Below are 21929 nucleotides of genomic sequence, written 5' to 3'. Positions count from 1 at the left end.
GGAGATTCAAGCCTTAAATTTTATTGTTGCAGATGAGGAAAAAAAAAAATCTGGCTTGTGACCGGCTGAACGCGCCCAGGTAACACGGTGAAGCCACCGCTGTCACCCCCCTTCCCAGGCAGCCCCGCCAGTGTCTCGGAGCGGCGTGGCGCAAGCAGTGTGCGGACGGGGACAGCCGCCGTCCCCGGGGCAGCTGCGGCAGCTCTGCCTTCGCTTGCCACCAAGTTCACAACGTGTTTTTACGGCGGGCCCGCAAACTCCCGCGCCCCACCGAAACACAACTTTCAAAAGCAAACCTGGTGCTTCCATGGCCGTAGTAAATTGAGTCCCGTACGTTCGAGTGAACGTGACGACCCCCGCGAAATGGCTTCTTGTTTCAGAGGATGTGAAGATTTGCGTCCGCTGAGGAAAATACTGACATGGTTTGATCAATAGCGATTTCTCAGGTCAGTACATCTTGATGGTTAACGCAACAGCAGCAAATATTTGCTGAGTCTGTCAGCAGAGGGTTTGAAAAGTCAGCTCTGGCATCGCTGATCGCATCCTCCGCTCTCAGCCAACTCTGTCGTATCCCCACCGTCCTCCTCCGCTCGACCCCGCCAGCGCGGTGTCTCGCACCCCGCGAGGCGCTGGGCATTTGGGGCTCCTTCTCCAGCGCCGGCGGGAGCACGGGGAGCAGAGGACCGGCTTCTGCAGAGTCTGGGTTTCTCCCACCACGAGTAAAAGTGCTGAGCTTTAGTTGAGGTATATAAATAATCTGTAACGCACTGCAAATGAACCCTCTGTCTCTCCCCCGTTTCCTCTTTCCAGGCAGGGGTCTAGACCTCCGCGGGGGACGTGCGACCCCAGACAACCAGTGCCCCTCGCCCCGTGCTCCAGATGCCTTTCCCTCCCCTGCCCCGTCCCCATCCACGCAGCCCCCAACCCCGGACCCGGCCGCGCCGAGCACAGTCACCAGGGTTCACGCAGTAAGTGCTGCTGTGAGTCAGTCATCCAAGGCTCACGTGAGTTTTCTTCCCATCTCGCACTATTTAGCAGATTGCTTGTTAATTCCTACAGGAACAGCAGTTAAATAGGGACCTTTGAGTCACGAAGTACAGTAGTTTCTCTTTTACAAATGCAAGTCAGGCCACCGTGCTGCAGAGCACAGTGACACGCTGGCGAGGACAGTGAAGGTTTGCTTTTGTAACACTAACTATTTGCATGTTTCCGATTTAAAAAACTGACTAGTTCGATTAAATATAAGTATAGAACATTTCTTCCATATACAAACTCTTGTTAGCGGATTAATTATTAAGGTGCTCAGAAGTGTGGATGAAAACAGAAGTTACAGTAGCTCAGTCGTGTTTATATCTATTTACAGAGTTGCGCTGGTTCGCCTGCTGCCACCATCACCTTCCGAAGGAAGCGGAAAGCAAAGTGCCTGGGAGGAATGGGAATATTTGTTTTTTAATGTGTGATCGTGGCCAATTAGGAAATGCACACGTGTAAAAATCTAATGCCACAGGAACCAAGGAGACCTTCCTCCCTCGTGTGTAGGACCATCTGCACAAACGACCACCCAGCCAATTTAAGCGACTATTTGAATACGGCTGAAGTTTCCAATACAGTTTTGTTCAGACATTGGCCAAAGAGCACAGATTTCCAGTATGGAAAGGCATGACAACATTTAGTACACGCAGTGCTCTGTCTGATCAAAGTAATGCACAAACTGTAGCAATTTTTTTCTCACGGCTTCTCTGTGAGAAGGTAAATAGTAGTATTCTTTCTTTTTTCTTTTAGCAGTGGGGGGAAATGTCATGGAGAAGGGAAGTGACCTTGCTCAGGCTCTACAGCTAGTGCGTGACAGAGGCCGCATCGTGTCGTGAAACCCCCTGTTCCTCGCTCCCTGCCCTGGTCCAGCCCACACGCTGGAATTTGCTGGTCTGCTGGGCAGTTGCCTGAGACAGGATTCACAGTATTAGGTTGTTAAATACATGGTATTGGGCCTCAAAAGTACTAAGAGAAGTAGTACTCCTCTTCTGAAGTTACCCCTGTACAGCAGAAGGGAAAACTTATGTGCGAGGAACCAAATAAGGAGAATGCGCTTCACAAAAATTTTATCTTCCAATCAGAAAAAATTCCAAAGTGGCCCATATACGGTAGGTCAAATTCCTTCCCCATTAACATTCTCCAACAACTATTTTCTGTCTCATGGCCAAATTCTGCCTCTAGTTACATTCTCGCAAGCTCTCCCCGGGCTGAAGGCAGAACGTGGATACGCCTCGGCGTTGCTTCTCTCAGCGAGTGCCTCAAAGGAGTCCTACGGCTGGTGTGTCTGGAACCTGTCAAACCAGGAGGGTGTCTGACCATAATGAAAATGCTGATTAGTGTCCTCATCATTTTAAGATACTATACAAAAAGAAAGAAAAAGAAGTTGATTTGACTTCCGTTTGTAAACTTATCCTGTACTGTCATCTTTCTGTTGTACATTTAAGTTCCAAACCGGTCCCAGAGATTGCAAGGCAAGATTGTTAAGGCAGTATAAGAAACCCAGTATTTCATTCACACCTCTTGATGCCCTTAGATGTATTTCTAAGGCATCAAAAGGGGCATGTGGTTTGTGCTTGCCTTTTCAGAAAAAGGCATTCGGTATAGTGTAAAAAAGCTGATGCTCAATGACAGCCTGGCGCCACTCAGCACAGGGCATGGCCACGCTATCAAAGAGGAACGGAGGGAAGTGGTGTTGCCCACATGCAGGTGCTTCACCATCGGTCTTTCTGGTACACTTCTGTTTGTACGATCTCATTGGGGTGCTCAGCTATGCAGGCCCCGTTGATGTCATTGAGCTTGTTGTCTGGAAGATCCTCAGGTTTTGTGCAAAGTTTCAGTGCCCTGGAGATGAAGACGTCCAAGTCAAACTCAGGGTCTGTTTCACCACCTACCTCCTTGGATTCTTTGTGGAGATGGTGAGGAGAAGATGGCAGGCTCCGTTCTTGAATCTCCGGAAGAGGACTGGAACACTCAAGACCCACCTGAGTGCTCTTCACCCATTGAGCAATCTCCAGAAAGAGATTGGATGGTTCTTCTTCCAGAGATAGCTCAGCTGTGGGTGCTATGGTTGCTCTTTTCCAGTGGGATAAATCTAAAATCAGCTTGGGTTCTGAGTAATGATGGGGCTTATTGTCTCTCCACAGCAATTTGTCCAAGTAGGAAGGTGACCCCACTTTGTAATCACATGATTTCCCGCAATCAGCATCAAATACGCGGTCCATTGATGAGTGTGATAGCTCTAAGAACCTCTCTGAGCTGCTTTGTGAATATTTTCGTGGGTCAACTTGTGCTTCTTCAGCAATGGATTCAGACCCTGCCCGTGGGTCTCGCTGGACCTCATCCATGTCGTGGTATTTATCATGTCTCCATTCCAAATCAGAGGAGAGGCTGACTTGATACCTGGGAAAGACATGCTTCTATTAGACTCACAGCTGATGGCTTCATTATAAATATCAGCGACAAAACAAATATTCACACCACTACTGCAACTTTTGCCTTTTTCTTGCTAATGAGCCATTTACCTACAGATCTCAAAGTTCTTTAATACTCAATCAAAGCACAGCAAAACCTTGGGCAATATTACAGAACTTTTTCTTGTGTGTTAAAAAAGGCAGGGGTTGGCATAACTTATCAAGAGAACTTGCCCAAGATGCCTGGAGGGGACCAGTAATGGGAATGAAAGCCAGTGGACCAAACTGTCTGCCCCTTCATTTAGCTGGTTCTCACATTCCCTCCATCTAGGATTAAAACATGATTAGATAATCTTGATAATCAAATTGTAAGTTGATTATCATGAGTCGTCCTCAGCCCAGAAACAGCCACCAACGGTATGAGTGCTCCTCATCCACTGCAACAAAAGTAAGAAAAGATTAGCTTAAATCACCACTGAGAGTGGACATCACCAGTTTACTTTGATGTCACGGACTCAGAGCATCCCTGAAGTATCACCTAGCTAAGCAAAAACGTCTTAAATGACTCATAACTACCTCAGTTGCAACTACCTGCAACATTCATATTCTCAGACACAGTTTCCAAAGTGACCAGGAATTTTCCGGTTCCTAATTGAGCTGCCTTTAAAAGACATGTTATCCCAGGTTTTGGGGCTCTATTTTTCGGTAATGAAACGCTCTTGAGGTGTCCCACAACACACAGGCAAAACCACTTCCCATTTCTAAAACACTTGGTTTGTGTTGCAAAATTTACAGCCCTATATCAAACCTCTCCATCAGGGTGGGAGGACTAACAGTCCAGGTCACGGCTTATTGTGTCACGTCACGAAATACAGAAGCAAAGAGGTGAAAGCATGGCAAGGTGAGCCCAAGCAGTAAATTTGCTGCTTTGGTGACTGTAACTGGCAGGAATCAGGGAGGTGTAGGGACACACTGAAGACACGCTGAGAAAAGCTTCCTGGTTTCCTCTTTATTTAATTTACTTGGTTGTTCCCCCACCCTCCACGCTGGTAGTTGTTCACTCTGGCAGAGAGATTAATAATAGTGAATGTATGGGATTTCTTTAGATTATTTTTTGAACGTTGGTGAAATACAGTGGATTAACGAGGTCTGGAGATTTAATCGCTATACCGAGAAGAACAATGCTACAGGCTTCCTCAAATATTCATACTGCCGAGACAGAAGGAGCTCTATAGAAAAATGAACACAGTTAATTCTTAGCTACTCATTCTGTCCTAGCCTGCTCTGGTCCCTGGGAAGGCCCTAGTAATTAGGATAATAATCTAGGACATAAGACACTTCAGTTCAAGTCTTTGATCTGCTCTACACTTCCTGCATGACTTTCAGCAAACCATTTAAAATTCAATACAGGTATGGATTTTTTTTTCAAGAACCCCAGAACTGTGGCCTCTGGGGCTTATGCATCTTGAAAAGTGATAAATACTGAGCTTCAGATCAGGCCTGATCCCTGAATGGTACAAGAATTACAACATTATTCTATACTAGTATTATATGAACAGGAGATAGAAGGAGAACCATAGCGTCATTTAAACAGATGCAACTTGACTGAAGACAACACAGCCTGTTAATAAAACCAACAGCAGAGAACGACCCGGTAACTTAAGCATGCAGACCCCAAACGTAGTCCCCGTGGAAATCAATGACAAAATGTCCACCGACTTCAGCAAGGTGCCAGCTTGAGTTGGAATTGCAACATGGCATAAACAAGGAAAATCAGGGGTCCTTTGTGGGTTTAGAGCATGTATTACTGAAACAAATTACCCACAGGTCAGAGACTTGCCAGTCAACTTCTGCCTAAAAACTTCAAGTGAACATGCAGTTTCTAGACCAGCCCTGGATACTGTACCTGTCCCAGTTAGACATCTGGCTCTGGTTGGCTTCCATCAGTAAAATATCATCAATCTCATCCTCAATCCGGAACGGATGTTGAGACACTGGTTCATCCTCAGGGCAAGAATACGGACTCATATAAGGATGCTGCAGACCCATCTCAGCCGTTAATCGATCCATAGGGTTAAATGTCAGTATTTTCTCCAGAAAATCAATAGCTGTGAATCACAGAGAAACAAGCTCACTGATTCCTCAAAAGCAATACCAGCTTTCTTTTCAGGAACAGCTTGTGAATCCCCCATAACACATCTGCTTGGAGAAAGAAAGGAATTAAAGGTCAAGTCCTATGTGCATCTAACACAGGCACATTTGTTCTCGCTGCATACGCATCAGTCTTGCCCTGATGGGAGCTGTATGCTTGCACTGGAACGATCCTGCGGCCTACAGCTTTTAGTTCATTTAGTGAAACAGAAGAAATGACGTCGAGAGCACTGCACCTCCACAGGACAGAGGATACACATTATACCCAGCACTGTGATCCAGGGCCTGAATCACATCCCACCTTTTCAAATAAAGAAAAGGCTTCTCCATATATACTTTAGGGTGCCTTGACTTATGCCCTTGCAGCATTTTGGAAGGTGGTGCCTCCAAGTATGGATAAAATTAATGTGCATATTTGCAGAATTTGGGTGATGTTGGGATTTGATTCCAGACTTTCAGATCCATTCTACAAGCGTATTCCATTTCAGACAACTAATTTCACATTTGTGCGTGCAGCTGAAGTGGGATTAGATTTAAAGAGCAATTTTTAAAAGTCCTTGGCATGACCAACACTATGAAATTATTTTGCCCATTAATATTTAAAGAATTCTCACTGCCTAAAATTATTTTACAAAGATAGTGGGGAGTGAATTCTTTCTATGATGAGCAAAGAAATTAGATGCAATGAGAGTGACTAGAATTAAATGGAAGCATATAGGGTTTGTTGTGATTTTTTTGAAGATTTCTTTTGCTCAGGTTATGTGAAAAGATCAAATCCTGTCATCAAAGACATAATGCTGTTTCAGATGATTCTTGGTCTACGGAAGGGCCCCTTAAAGTTCACATAATACAACTAGGAATGTGCCTTTCTTCAGTTAGATCTTTTTCACTGCACCTTCAGAAATATCCCCAATAAAAATGAAATTGTATGGATTGGACTGTTTCTTTGTGCTAAAGAAGCTTTAGGGGCAAAAATCACCCAGCAAAAAAGACAGGCCACACCTATTGCTTCAATGCTTAAATATTAACCAATATCCAATTGTCTCCCACTGGATTATTTCATTGCTTGGATTAATTAAGTAGGAAGGAATCAATAGTTTCATAAGGTCACTAACTTCAGGCAAGAAGCATGGTGGAACAATATATTACGAGTTCAGGTCACATAGGCAGGAAAATTTCAATGAATTATGTAAGCATTGCAGGTGACCTTTCTTCCCGCAGTAATGGCAGGGAATAAATCCATTTAATACTTACTGGAGGCTGACGTAGTCTCTAGATAACCAAGGCTAATGAGTATCACAATTGCCAAGCACCTATAATGGACTCTTTTATAATTAAGAGTTACGCTAGTGAACGTAAGTAGGGCTCAGGCTTGACGTGTTGTGCACATCAAAGCAAATTCACCCCTGCGGATCCTGTGCGTTGAATGTCACTCGCGGGCGGCGTGTGCGTAGAGCAGGGAGGACACAACACGCGCGCCCTGGCAGCCATCCGCAGGCTGCCCAGACACACGCTTCCGAGCAGGGAGAGGGCAAATCCCAAATACAAGGACTGCGTACGTCAGTATTCGGAGGCGCAGGCCGCACCACGAGAACAGTTCTGATCCAGCGAGCCTCCAGGAGCACTGAGGTGGTAACCAAAGAAGCAGAAGTCCAGGTATGCCATCCTGGAAAGACCTGGAGAGAGGCCCTGGAAAGAGCTCTGAAGAGTTGGTGTGGTGCATTGGTACCTACTGCTCTACTTTGACTTCTAGGTATGAAGCCACCCTGAGATGTGTGACTACAAAGCTGCCAACGCTAAAGTTCAAGTCCAAGAGCCTGCAGTTTGCAGCCCCCCTGCAACGACACAGTTCATTTTTTTAGCTTTAGCCAAAGGAGGGAATTAACTGAAGTGGTGATCAATCATTTCAGGCCACAACAGCCTGAAGACAAGTGATTTCCCAGCTCCAGTCACACCAGAGTGCTTTGACAAAGGTTTTGCCTCTAGCAACCATCTCACGGAGTTCAGACGTTTGTGGAGTAAAAGCATTTATTTTCTTGGAGTATTCAATTTTATTTATCAAAGAAGCACAACAAGAAAATGAACAAGGCTTTGAAAATAACTTTTGGGCTGAAACGGCACGGCTTGAGGAAAGGCGTGTGAATACGGCAAAGCAAAGCTGGCCTGGGGGGATGTGACGTGCCTTGGAAAGTGTTTTAGACTTTGAGCTATGATTGGACGTGCGGGTTCAATGCGGGGCAATGCTCCTTCTCCTTCCCAAAGCCCCAGCCTGTCCCCAGAGCAACCAGCCAGTCCAGCGGGGGATTCAGCTACCCAGGGACGGGGGTTGTGGAAGTTGGGACCAGACAGCTCCTTCCTCCCACAAACCTCCTTCATCTCCTCAGCACATCTTTTAAGTATCACCATAACACGTGCCCTCAGAGCCTCCTAAGATCCCTGCCTGTGAGGCAGCCAAAACCAGTACAGGAATGCAAGTACTATGGGACGTACTGGGCAAGCTGCGCCGCATAGCCTGAGATTTCTGAATTCATATTCACCAGCATTAGTGCATTTTTCCTTAGAGAACAATTTCTGTAACCCACTGAGGAAACAGGTCTGAAAATAAGGTGGCCAAAGGAAGCCCAGTCAGAAGAACATTGTCAAAACCACCAAACACTACGGTACCTTCGCTGTTCACTTCAGGGAGCAGCTTGCGCAGGGGCTTCCTCACTTCCCAGGTACTGTTGATGAAACTGGGCATCACTCTGAGCAGCTCCTCTTTGTCTTCCTCGTGGATAACAGGGATCGTCTCCAGAATAAGTTGCATCTGTTCCAGCTCGTGCCCTCCTAAAGAAGCAGAAAACAGTGAGTTGGGCCCAGAATGTAGATCAGTGGAGCCAGTGTTACCAGCCACACACCTGCACGACCACCGCTCTGCGTTGAATCCTCTGTCACCCCAGTGCCACGCCTCAGGAGCAGCAAATGCCAGACAAGCTGATGTGGGTGGCATTAGGCACTGCTCTTTTTTCCAAGGACAATTCAGTCGCCACCTTTTTATGGACCAGATGCAGCGATGTCTCCAGATCACTTCAGCTCCCTGCCCTTCTGTTCCCATCCTGTCTTTTGCCCAGAAGCTCTACTTTAAGGCTGAGCACAAGGATGTCATTTGCCCATGTATGCAAAGCAGGTACCAAGCACTTTAATGCCACACTGCTGTTGCTCTCGCTTTTGCTACCTCTCCCCAGCTCAGCAGCAGTTCCTCTGCGCACACAACCACGGTCCAGCCTGGGAAAGGTCCCAGCTCCCTGTCCACACCCCCTGGCTCTGCCCCCAGCATGAGCTGAGGTTTTTCCTGTTGTTGGTCTCATGCTGTCTGTCTGTCTGTCAGTCTGTCCTCCCCTAATAATCCCGACTCCACTGGCCAATCTCAGCTCACTCTGACAGTGCAATAGCTCCATTAAGATCCCAAAAGCCTTCAGAAAAGAGGCAGAGAACTTTCTGGCTATTATGACTGCATCTATATAAGAGCTTTTTGCAGTCTTATAAACATCCCCAACTAAATGCTGCTCTTAAATGCCACTACGGTGGCAGCAGTCAGCAGCATCCCCTGGCCTTTATCAGCACCGAGAGAAGGTGGCGTGACCGCGGACGCGGTGGATGAGGGCAGCTGAGGAGCCTGCCATGTGCTGCAGTCCTCCCTCTCTTCTTTCGGGCTTGCCCTGTTCCACGTGAATATTTGGAAGCGGATGGCTTGGAATAACTGTGGAAATTAATGGTCGATTTTCGGCGGTCACGAGAGAGGAGCTGTGACTGCAGCTAAGCGCGCTGCACGTTGAGCACCACGGTTTCTGCATGCAGAACCGGTCACTCTCTGCACAAGCAGAGCAGCGGATGAGAGCTGCCTCCCCTGCAGCCTCCGACCCCGCCGCGTCCCCGGGCAGCCCGGCACTGCTGCCCTTCTGGGAACGCTCGTCTCCGAGCGCTCCTGGGCCCATAACGCGCACCAAAGAGCGCAAAGGGCAGCAGGGGCAGCTCCACCACGGGCTTCTCGCAGGAACCTGGCAATGCAGTCACAGAGCAAAGGAAATGGACTCCGTGCTTTACCGGATGAAGCTAAATGTGCTGTCTTTTGTTGCTTCTACGCAGCAGCAGGCAAGATGTCCTCAGGCGAGATGCCTCAATCTGCACATGGGTGCCTACCTAAGCAGTGCCGTTCCCAAAGCCTGGCATACCTCCAGCTGTTCATCGTGTCACTGGGATTCCCAGCTGCTCCAAAATAGTGAAGATCAAGCCACCCATTAGGTCAGATTCACAAAATGCACTATTCCCCCAGTAAAACCAGGTCCCCTCTTTTTAAGGGTACGTAGTTGACCTAGATGATCAGCCCTCCTGGTATAATCGACATGAGTTTCATTTTTTTTCTGACAAAAAGATGATTTATGAAGTCTAAGGTTGGAGTGGGGTCTGGCATGGCTGCACATGTCACAGGCAAAATCGGTGCTTGGGGACCCCGGCTTTATCTCCCCTCCTGATTTACACTGCAAGTTCAATTTAGTCGCAGCAATACCCATAGGCTCCTAGTCTGTCAGAGCCGCGGCACTGAATTGCTGCAATAAAACTCTGTATGCTCACAGAGGCTTGGACAGATGTTACATGACTTTAAAATAGCCTTCAGAGCGTCAGCGTACCGCTTTGGCTAACCTGGCCAACTATTTAAAATGGTTATGAAGCAGAAAGCATTCCTGGCTGAAACCACAGAGCACAGGTGCTGATATCTCTTATATCTATTTTTATATCTATTTTTTTTAAATCCTTTTCCTTGACGACGTTTTTATCCACATATTCCTAAGCTTCCACTCAGAGCTGGCTAGCCGTCAGTGATAAGCGAGGAACAGTAGTGCCAGCAGAGTGGAGCACAGCCAACCGCCTAATTAATGAAGGTTAATCCTATTCTTTAGCGCAGTATTGAATTTGACCAAGAGCTCTGCTGACGATTTCCAGCTTCTTACGTGCACAGAGAAGCTGCCTGGCATAAATCCTGAGTTGTACCATCGATCTCCTGTCCGCCAGGAACGCCGATGATAAATATTCTGTCCCTAGAGCCGGGGCTATCCATTAAGATAGTGAGCTGTCCAGAGCAGACAAACCAACGGGGATCTCCACGCTACCACGTTCCTTGCTGTCCGACTGACAGGTTTCCGGCAGCGTTACTCACAAGCGGTGACCTGTGCCAGAGGATCGAGCACAGCGCGAAGGCACGGCGTTTCGCCACCCAGAGAAGCTGCTAATTGACCCTGGAGCAGCCTACGGCTCGTAGGAACCCAGTTCTCCACCCACGACCCTCCGTTTGTGTAACCCCTAGGGAGCTTCCGAATGCATGAATTCACAAAAAGGAAAACATGAACTAAAGGCAGAATAAATGCAAGGTGCCATTATCAGACTAGAGGATTAGGAGCTCAGCTTCACGCATGTATTGTCGGAAAGGAAATTCCTCCCCGAGCTGCAGGCAAGTCGAGGATGAACACCCAAGCCCTGACAGACTCCCTGGCAAGCGAGACATGTGTCTGACTGATCCCGTGGGAAAAGTCACCATACGGCCTTCGGGAGCCTTGCAGTGCTCTGGCTGTTCCCACAGAGATCTTCAAGGACAGAAGGCTCTTCTCCTTCTTCTATTTTTTATTTCTTCTACTGACACCGCTTCTGGATATGTGTCTGCAAGCAGAGGGGTGGAAAATCACTGGAGGGAGCTGTAAACCACTTAGTGCCGGTACAGGAGGCAACTGAAGACAGAGCGAGCTGGACAGACTGAAAGATTCGCTTTCCCGGCCCCTGAGCATCGCAGGCCCATCCACCCTGCAGCGACGGCCCAGGTGACTCACAGCAGAGCTCACATTTTATAAAACCGTCATATTCTCAGGCCTCTGTTTTGCAGGCAGAAACCTCCACAGTTTCCAGCTCTGCAGACTGTGCGGCTCTCTGGCCGGGGAGAGGACAGGCTTCTCTGCTCTTTAGTGGGATTTTCCTCCTCCGGTAACCCTGCTCCCCCGAACCCAAGGGCAAAACTCCTGTCGGCTCTCGTGCGATCCCGTGCTCCCCACACACCTGAATTCACACGCTATAAAGCAGCAGTTCAGGTTGGACTCCAGACTTACCCTGCCTTCCCCCCTCCGAGAGGGGCAGGATTCACTGCCATCTGCAAAGCGAGCGCAACCCAGCCTGGGCTGTTACAGATCCTCTGCCTGGTTTTCTACACGCTCGTGGTGGGGAGTGGATATCTTTCATTTTGTTTTCCAAAGCTCTATGAACCAGATTTTAGCCACTGGAGACATGTTATGCTCTTGCGAGCTTTGGATTATCTGGGTTTCTTCCCTGAAGGAACATTTAGAAACCTCAGCTGGGATTTCCTAACCTCTCACTCTCTGAGGCACCGACAGCCAGTCTGCCCATCAAGGAGCAGGGCTAAGGGGGGAGTCGCGGATCCCCCTCCCCGCCTGGAGCTGGAGGATTGGGGCACGCGCTGCTGCAGAGGGGACGGGCAGGGGGACATCCAGAATGAGCAGTTCTTTTTTTCACCTTCAACCTGCCTCTCCGAATCATCAAATCCACAGTACAGATACACATAAAGAGGAAAAAAAACAAGGTCTCGGCATATACGGGAGATACAGTGAGACCCCAGAGGAATGGGGTCGGGATGCATTTCTGTTTCCTTTTTTCCCCAGTCGTCATGCCAACTAGTTTTCATCATTTTTGCTAAAACCTTACAGCCAGGAAGGACAGATCCGAGGGACCACACTCAGCCCAGAGCCTTCCCCGGAGCCAGATTCAGCAACACCGCGTCTTATCTCGCACCACACTAGCTGTTTGGCTGTGAACTCTGTTATGAAGACAGCAAAACCATGAAAGGGGCTTACCCGGCTCTGCTGATGCTACGAATTACCAAATCCTGTCTTTTGAGCAGTGCTAGTGTCATCCCGAGCCTCTGACGTGTCCAGCCTCTCCTCAGGCATCGGCTTTCTCACTGTCTTTGGTGCACACACACGGAAACACTCACACATGTCCTGCCTGGCACTGACTGCGCTTGTACGAACACCGAATGACAGAAGGGAGTGACGGTTATTTCCCACTGCTGTTGTGGCAAGCGATCATCTGGAATGTTTTGCCTTTTTTAACAGCTTTGAGTGATTGATTTTTAACTCTCCACCTCTTTGGAGACCAGGACTTAAGACAGCCCAGGGCCTGTGCGAGAAGGGCGGTTGGTCGGGGCCCAGGCGGTGCAAGAGGCAGTCAGACAACAGGGACATGGTGCCCCCGTGCTGGGGCTCACCAGCGGCTCTTTTTCATTCACTGGTGAAGAAGTAGGCCAGAAAAACTGGGCACAACACCAAGAGCTTCCAATAAAAACTCTGCAGACCTTTCTTAAAGAAACCCAAAAGGAATATGTGGTTTTGAAGTCCCAGTTTTGATCTCTCCCCATTAAGTATCCTGCCATCATCTGTGGGCTTATTAAGCAATTGCAAACTAATGAAAAGAGAGAAACAACGATGCGCGCAGCACTTGCCTAGCTGAGCTTAATCTGTGATTTGCCAAATCCTCCCTCTTGAGCTTTGCTCTGCTGCGGACTCTCATAGAGCAACCTGCTAAGTAGGTTTCAGTATTCCTGCTTTGTGGTACAGAGTCTCCGAATGTTGCCTGGGCAGCAGGGATAGGATTGATCTTGTTTAATTGTAGCGGTGTGCAATACCCACATCCACTTTTGAGAGAGTCGTCTGGGTGCTCTTTATGAGCAGTGATGATAAATAAGTATTTTTAACACCCAATCAATCTCATCCGACGGCAGACACCTAAATGGGGCCAGCAGAACTGCATCCTGGACCTGCCCTCGTCTCTGCCTTGACCACAAAGGCAGCTTTGGGGACTGGGTCAGTTGTCTACAGGGAAGATGCCTGATTTCAGGCAACGTAACTTCTACTCCAGGTGTCCATAAACAAGGTGAGGCTGAGACAGAGGTTAAGCAGAGTTTGGCAAATGCATAATGATGAGCGCTTGGGTGCTACGATGGGGATGGCCAGAGAAGGACCTAGACAAATAAGTCCTGTGTTCTGTTTGACATGAGGAGCTGTATCCGAAAATAGAGATTAGCTTAGTGTCCAGAGAGATTTCCCTGCGGTTTCAGCTAGACGCAGTAGCAGCACCCAGCTTAACACCAGGCATCGCGTTACTCTGGTCTCGTGCAGGAGCTGCGAGTTTGAGGGCAGATGGGATCTCAGAGGACGCGGGCTGCACCTGCGTTAGCCGGCGGTGAGGACCAGCAGGAGCAGACCTGCAGGGCAGCACGGCCGTGCGGCAGCGCTGACTCTCCCCGTGAGACCAGGCAACAACCTGCTCGGGCAGGGAGAAGCAGCACATCCGTGTTTTAAGGCAGGAGAGGCTCTGCAGTGGCAGGGGCACCATGCATAAGTGTAGCGGTGGACGGAGGCTCCCTGGGGACCGAGCTCACCCTGTGCCTCAGCCTCGCACCTCCCACCAGCGACCGCGGGCTTCGGCCGCCCCCCCCGAGCCCCTCGGCCAGGCACAGGCCGCCTGCACCGCAGCCCCGCGCAGCTCCCTGTTGCATTGGTTTCACCTCCCTGTTTTCTCTCCCCGTGATCTGACGGCGGGGAGCTGCGGAACGACAGTGAGATTTGCCTTCCCCAGGGCTTTCGCTGAGCAGCTAAATAAATAAATAAAGTGGAGAGAAGAAATGCTGCTGGCGCGGCAATCACACGGGAAAAGGGAGCCCGCGCCGTGGCTAAACACATCGCGAGCGGCAGCAGAGGCAGCCCGGGGCTGCGGCACAACGCGCGGTGCAGGGACTAACCTCCCTGGACTAGGAAATTTCTGGGAGGGGAGACTGAGGCCAAGGGGAAGGAAGGAGAGGGAGGCAAACAGCAGAGCCATTCTAATGATCTCTAAATGATACCGACTCTAATTTTCAGCCTTCACAAAAGGAAGATGGGAGCTGAAAGCTGAGCGCGAAGAGACCGACAGAGCAGCTGCAATCAAGCTTCGCTGCAGAGCGCTGCGGCGCACTGAAATATTTCTGAAGAAAGCGTTCTCCTCTATTATTAATGGAACTAATTATTTATTTACAAAACCCTGCGAACAGCTGCTTATGAAATGTGCTAGATCTTGTCATTCAAAATACTAATAGGCAACGGTAGCAATAACAAAGCAGCAGCATCGCTGTGGCCTTTGGGGAGGAAGATAGCTCTTTGATAGCCAGATAGTGTCTGCTTCATCCCTGAATAAATGACTCCATGTCCCAGCTTGATACAAAGCTAAGAACCACACCTTTGCCCCCGACAGTAGTATTTCTGGAAACATACTGAATAAAGATTTGCTTTTCAAGAGGATCAGAATTTAGCTCTGAATGCTGTGCTGATAAATCACACACTCCTTCCTGATGCTTTTTGTCTTTTCTTTGCAGTGCACCTTTGCAATGCTGGGACCTGCTTAAATGGGAATCCTGTAGCTTGCCAAATTTGCACGTGGCCAGGGTCAAAGCTGGCAAGGACAAGGAAAATCCCGGCTGCAAGATCAGCACACCCACACGCCGTTTAAGAACACGGGTGCAGCTTCAGGACGCTTCCAGACACCCGGCCCCTGAGCAGCAGCAGGCACCTACGCAATGATGCCGTTCTTTCTCTTAATTCCTGCTATACATGAAATACCTGGCCTCAGGATCTGGAGATAATACCGTAAAAGTTAATGGAGTTACATTAATGTGATTGAAGAATCAAACCTTTTTGCTAGGCGCTAATATGGACAAGTCCAGATAGCTGTGAAAGCACAGTGTTTTAGGGCACATGCTTATCTCTAATGGGAATGGCTCCCAGCAAACACGATTAAGCATGTATATAGGTCTCGGTGGAATATACTTGATTTTACAGGAGGGTTTGACACTAATTCATTTTTTACTATGGATTTCACAACTCTCACTGAGAAGCTGCAGGGCGACGTAGTGCTGTAGTCGAGCTTTTCACACCAGTCAGCTCATAGCAAGCTCCTTATCGCTCCCGACGTGAAACTCTTCTGGCTGCAATTGTGTAGTGGCATTAAAATGTTCTCCCTCAAAGAAAAGACATATTCAAGATACCAATCACAGTTCAAATCCACTGCACAGAGTACAAAGCTCTTAGCATAGGACCACGTTATCCTGTGTCCTTATATTCCACCCTATCATACTCTTTTAGGCATCTTTTCTCCTAACAAGAAGCTTCTATTTTTTGTTGAGAACCCAATAAGAGCAAAATATTTTGCTGTTTCACCAGAACTGCTCTTTTATCCGTTCCGGCTTGCGTTTTCAGGCGAACGGTGTTCCTGACCTGCTTGGGCTGGCACAGCACCCGGCACAACATGACACCAACCCCAGCGGGTCTCGCAAGCGTGGTCATATCCACGGCACCGTGTGGAGCTCCGACACCGGCAAATTCAGCAGAGAGGGAAGCGAAGGCAGGAACGCCGCTCTGGCCCCCAGGGCCTGCCTGCATGGGGGAAGCTTGCACCAATACAGCTGCACCAAGAAATGCTCCAACACTGGAATTTACGCAAGTGAAGTTTGCTCTGGAGACACCTCTAATGCCTAACAACCAGACAGGGGAGACTTGTACTGCTGCTATAGGCGGTCCTTGGCTGGCCAAGAAAGGGGAATTCACTCTGCCGTGCTATCCGTCTTACCCTTGACAGGCCTGTGGATTGAGCGGCAAGGAAGGAGAGAGGGAGAGAAAAAATCATTAGAAACGTACCGGCGAAGAGCATCCTTCCTGTGAGCATCTCGGCCAGGATGCAGCCGGCTGCCCACATGTCGATGGCTTTGGTGTAGTTGTTCGGTGAGAGGAGGAGGCGAGGGGAGCGATACCATTTTGTCACCAAGCCTTCGGAGAGGTAACCCTGCAAGAGTAGGCATAGAGACATCAGTAACTTTGCAACACAATTCTTCCATCCCTGCCCCGGGCTGCTGGATCTTCTGCGGAGGGGATGAGTTTAGCACACATAATCCTCAGCGTGGGGAGCTCTTGTTTTAACCCAGAAAGAGGCCATAGGCAGATTTCTGTACTTATTCCTTATGCATGAAGGAACTCTTTTGTCAGCTCAGCACCTGTAAGCACAATGCTTGTATTTCCAGGCTTTATCAGTCTGCAATTTTTTGCTGATTCTCTCTATAGTTAACACTATATCCACAGTCCCTCTATAGTTAACTAAGCTGACTGTAACAGCAAGTTATATAGCAAGTAACATAAAAACCTGAGAGATCCAAATTCCAAGCCTGAATAGGACAAAATATCGATGCTGAAACTAAATTTTTAAGCAGCATAACCTCACTAGGGAGCCCCTACGAGGAGAGGCCATTCTCGGTTCAGCCCTGAGCAATGTATGGGACCTGGCTGAGAACATTAGTATCCAGCTGCAAACCTGTAGTAACGAACATAGCTACCCAGATTCAGCATCGCGCCGGGAGCAATAAAGCTAAAAAGTCCGTGACAATAATGTTTAATCTCACAAAAGGGAACTACATCTAAACGAGAAACATTGTTAGAAAGCAATGAGAAGGGGCAGCCAAAAGGGCAGCATGCCTGCAGGCGCCCTGGTGCTCATTCAAAGGCACAGTATTAAAAGCCCAGAGCAAATCCATACCAGCTATCAAAGACGACTTTGGAAAACGCGGAAAGCTGGCACAGTTAAAGAGCAGGATATTCAGTGTTACTCATTAGCGGTTCGTTTTGTGCACGCACACACATCACCACCTGAAAAGCGTACGTGAAACTGCAGCCCCACTTAATGCCAAAGCTGTTGAGCAGCCGACGCTTCCCAACCGACTGCGGTTCAAGAAGCCCCGCGGCCCGGCAGAGCTTCTGGGACCGGCGCTGGAAAGGCCACGGCGCTTGGCTGTCCAGGGCCCAGAGACGGAGCAGCACCGGCAGCGGCTCGCGCCCTCGCACACGCCGGCAGGGCACCGCGGCCGCCGGCCCTGGCAGGGGCACAGCCACCAGCACGTGCCATCTCGCCGAAGCCCCAGTGCTTCATAAGAAAGCTGATGGCAGCAGAGCCTGCGGCGAGAGCCAAACCGTTTGGACGTTCCTGTTTTGTTTTCATAAAGTCAAAAGATCTCATTTCAAATTTGTTATTTAGAAAATTTCATTTTTACTTGCTTCATTTTTATTCATTTCATTGCTACATCCTTTGAGCAGGTTAGTGGAAACGCTGTGTTTGATGCTCTATTGCGGCGCTGCTCCAGCCAAGAGAATTGACGTTCTTCAAGTGCAGCTTTTCAGTCTTAATTTCTGTTCGGTGAAAACATGAAAGCTTTGATTTTGCCATCCAATTTAAAGCAAAATCAAATTCAGAGTGAGGGGCTTTCCCTTCAGATGGAAGTTCTCCTTTCCATCTAAGAGCAAGTCCATCAGCAGGCAGGAAGAAAGAAGAGGGGCATCCCGAGGAGGCAGCCGTACTGTGGACCACCGCGGGATGTCCCACCACCGCCGCCCTTGCGCCCCAGCACCCGGCTCCCTGGCCGAGCTCTGGGCTGGGCACTGCGCCGTGTTCAAACACGAAAGGTTATTTCATCAGGACAATGTTGGAATATCCATACATAGCCTGCTATATATTAAGTATACGTTGGCATATCTTGATGCAGATTCAAACATGCTAGGCAAGTCAAAATAAAATGAGAAAACTGAATCACATTTTAATGCCATGAAACATTTGGATAGCATCAAAATGTAATGAGAACGTGAAAACGGTTCGCATAAATACGTAGTCAAAAAGCCTCCATCCTAACTGATGTTGTTCCATAAATTGTTTCCAATTGCAATATAACTGCATTTTGCTGCGCAAAATTCTCCCATCAGAAATGATTCAGCCAGATCTGTTTCTTTAATCCTTATTCCTTGTAATCTCTTGTATTCTCTTAGCAGGTCCTCTCACTCGTGATGAACAGCTCTGAAGCAGAGATGCTCCTGTGACTGCCAAGCCTCCAAATTTCTAGCACTCCGGTAAGCCCCTACAAGCAGCGAGCCCCTCCCCGCGCATATAAAAAGCATCATCAAGAGCAATTTGGCTCGTGAGTATTTTCTCCCGAGCTGTGTTCAGCACAACGTAACATGGGAACGAGTCGGTTTGCCTACGAACACCGAGCGTACTGTCCAGAGGCAAGGGGAGGAAACTGGTAATTGAGTCACTCGAGGGTTTTTTTCTCCAGTCCATCACTGATTCATTAAGGGTTTGTCTACACAGCCAATTAATCATGGACTGAATCCAGTCTTAAGACCAGACTCATTCTCTCCACCCACATGTAAATCCTCAAGCCCAATCCAGGATTATTCCTCTGCCCGAGATCCAAGGCCCCTGAGGGAAGAGAGCCTGGATACTTCCAGGCCACATCCATGCCACTGAATTCAGCACGACAGCCTGTTTGCTGCAGCTGGGGACAACTGGTGTGGAAAGCCCATGTCCAAACCATAAACTCTTATCCTCCAAAATCTGTTGCCCACATCCAAACTGCCTATTGGGAATAGTCATGGGCTCATGCTAACTCCCAAACCCCGGACAGATCGGAGGGGCTGCCACTGCTCCAGGCTGGCTTCTGGGCATCCCTGGTCACCGGCACAGCCCTACGTGATGTCCACAGGGAAAGAAAAACCCTTTCCCTTCCCTACAGAGCCGCATCTATGGCTCCAAAGAGGTGATTCCAGCTCTGCATCTCAGTAACACTTCTGCAAAGCGGAGGAGACATTGCTTCATTACTGGCAGGGAGTTCTGCGAGATGCAACCATCCACCTGTAAAGTGCTTGGAGATCTTCAGATATGTTTCTCCCCGCAAGAGTCAAAAAACCCCAACTGTATGCTGGAAGCGTGGGCCTTAGGTATGCTCTTGCAGCAAGCCAAGAAACAACCAGTTTCTGCTGAGGCTTTGCACAACAGCCCTGGACCACGGGAAACGTTTGTTCTGTGCGTGCCCTCCTGCAAGGGAAGGCTCTCCCCAGGGAGAGGAGATGCCATCTCCTGGGTGACAGCGGTCAGCAGGGAAGTGCTGGGGGGCAGCTGGGAACAGGCCAGTTGTAAGAACTGATTTTCAGTTCCTGCTGCCGTGTTGGCCAAGTGAGGACCAGCGAGGGTCAGCCGCATAAATCCACAGTATACCCTAAAAGGCGGGTTAAGGACGGCATAACTGCAGCTCTGCATCCCGGTGCCCCGAGGAGCAGCCAGCCTGAGCCAGGAGCCAGCGGGACGGCAGGCAGCCCGGGAAGCAGCCGGGCTGTGGAGCTGCGGCTCTTCACCCCAGTCACTGTCAGCTCCTGTTCCTGTTCTCCAGCCTAGCAAGGCTGCCTTATGTCAAAAGCCACATGACTTTTAAATCAACACAGGTCCCTTTAACCTGCAGGAACGGTGCCTGGATCTCGGGAGAAACAGTGGCCCTCCCTGAGGAACTGTGAGCATAAAACATGCTGCTGTTTAAACCTTCGACGGGGAAGATTTCTGGGTGAAGGGAGGCACCTGGACCTCTTCAATCCAGGATGCAGACAGGCCCCCCCATAGCCCTGCTGCAAAATATATGTCATAAAATGAGCCGGGGGCTAGAAAGCCAGCACAGCGTTGTCATTTATTACCCGGAGCCAACAATAACATCTTCTGTGATTGAGGGTGCACTATGGCACTTTTTTCAGCAAAAATGCAAGAGCAGTTAACTGTCACACACGATAAGAGGTTTATAATTTTTCTGCTCCCTCAATGCAGATTTTTGTTCCACTCTCCAAATGTGCAAGTTGTCAAGCTTTTAATCAAAAGGCTTTGTTTTCAAAGAACATTTTAATTTTTGTCTTCCTATAAGATAAGTTGTAATTGAGACTGATTAGCTGAGAATTTATGCTACTGGCTCATTTAACGCTGCTGTGTTATTGCTAATGCTGCTGAATCAGAACTGCCACAAAAGCCCCAGAGTGTTATCGCAGCATCGCAGAACGGCTGAGGTTATCAGACCAGGCTGCTGCTTTCCAGCTACTGCAATTATTTACAGTAATGAAGATCTTGGTGTTTATTGGAAAATCTTCAGAAAATAAACTCTGGGGGTAGTGATTTGGGGCACTTAGTCTTCATTTTCTCCAAACGCTCAGAAGTAATAAAATTATAAACACAGCGAACTGAACCAAAGAAGGGGTCCAGCATGGGTCAGGTGGATATTGATCCTGATGCGAAGCATCGCCAGCTCGCTGCTGAGAGCTCCACTAAAACACACAAAGGGAAAAGCAGGACAACAGCTACCCACGCAGCTCCCCATGCTTCTCTGATCTCCCCACTTGCCTTTCACATCATAAAATTAGATTAGCTCCTCAAGGACCATATTCTGGGCCTTTGATAATGCCCAATGCTGGGGGGCCCAAAAGGTTAGTGTGGTCATGCAATAAATAGCAACGTAGCTCTTCAACACGGAAAGCCACAAGCTACTGCGGGGAGAGGAAAATATTTAAGAAATCAGTAGGAATAAAGCATGAAAATCATGGCAGGCACCATGCCTTCTCTTTGCCCAGGGCTGAAAGACACCCTTTGGAGTGTAATTCTGTCCCACAAAGACTGCAGATGGGCTTCGCCCAAAAAGTCCGACACAGCAAATGGTGAAGGTCACGGTCTAAGTGAGCATGGTGAGAACAGATGAACTACGTTCACGAAGAGGGACCGGGAAGAAAAAGGCCGGTGCCACATGCAGACGTCGACGCAGTGGGAACGCAGTGCGGGGAGGCCAGTCCTGTCCTCGCAGCGGGAACCTGGGCTCTGCAGCACGGAGCCACACCAACCAAAGCCAGGCCTGAGAAGAAACGCAGAGGGGCTCAAACGATGAGCGAGAGAAACAAGGCCCAAGTCAGCCGTCGCTAAGATGGGCTGAACAAAACCTGCTGAACAAAACCTGCTGAATGCTTCCAGGTGGCAAAGAGCAAAGATGCAGAGGGATCGGTTTGCAAAGGGCAGAAGTAGAGTAAATTAAAAAAAAAAAAGGGATCACTGGCACTGAATCTCCAAGCTGGTGGGAGCCTTCAAATGCAGGAAATGGATATTGCACCTCTTCAAGAGCTGAAAATTAGACTGAACTTAGATGGGCACAGCCCAAACTTGCAACAGCCGCTCCTGAGGCTGGATCCTCAGCCCTCCTGGTTTCTCTGAGGGTCAGAACAACCCAGGTGAGACATGACTGGACCAGGAAGGACCAGAAACCACCACCACAATCCCAACCCTCAGGGCAAGGAGCTGGAAGGCACCATCCCAGCCCCAACTCTTGCGCTCTGGCCAGCAAGCACTGGGTTTCTGGCAGGGTACCAGAGGAAGGAG

At 48.9% G+C, this 21929-nt stretch overlaps 1 protein-coding gene across 1 annotated transcript in view; it reads right to left on the bottom strand.

The window, feature by feature from the left end:
• LOC135324654 (mitogen-activated protein kinase 4-like) overlaps window positions 1–21929 on the bottom strand; it is a 70946-nt gene continuing 49017 nt past the window's right edge. Inside the window, exons 3-6 of the mRNA XM_064501336.1 lie at window positions 16358–16502; window positions 8259–8420; window positions 5350–5551; window positions 1–3432 (exon numbers count right to left, since the gene is read on the bottom strand). Of these exons, the coding sequence (XP_064357406.1) occupies window positions 2745–3432; window positions 5350–5551; window positions 8259–8420; window positions 16358–16502 (1197 nt within the window). The 3' untranslated portion in view covers window positions 1–2744. The remainder of the gene's footprint in view (window positions 3433–5349; window positions 5552–8258; window positions 8421–16357; window positions 16503–21929) is intronic.

Source organism: Dromaius novaehollandiae, chromosome Z (genome assembly GCF_036370855.1).
Source record: "Dromaius novaehollandiae isolate bDroNov1 chromosome Z, bDroNov1.hap1, whole genome shotgun sequence".
NCBI lineage: Eukaryota > Metazoa > Chordata > Aves > Casuariiformes > Dromaiidae > Dromaius > Dromaius novaehollandiae.
This window is presented reverse-complemented; position numbering and strand designations above follow the sequence as displayed.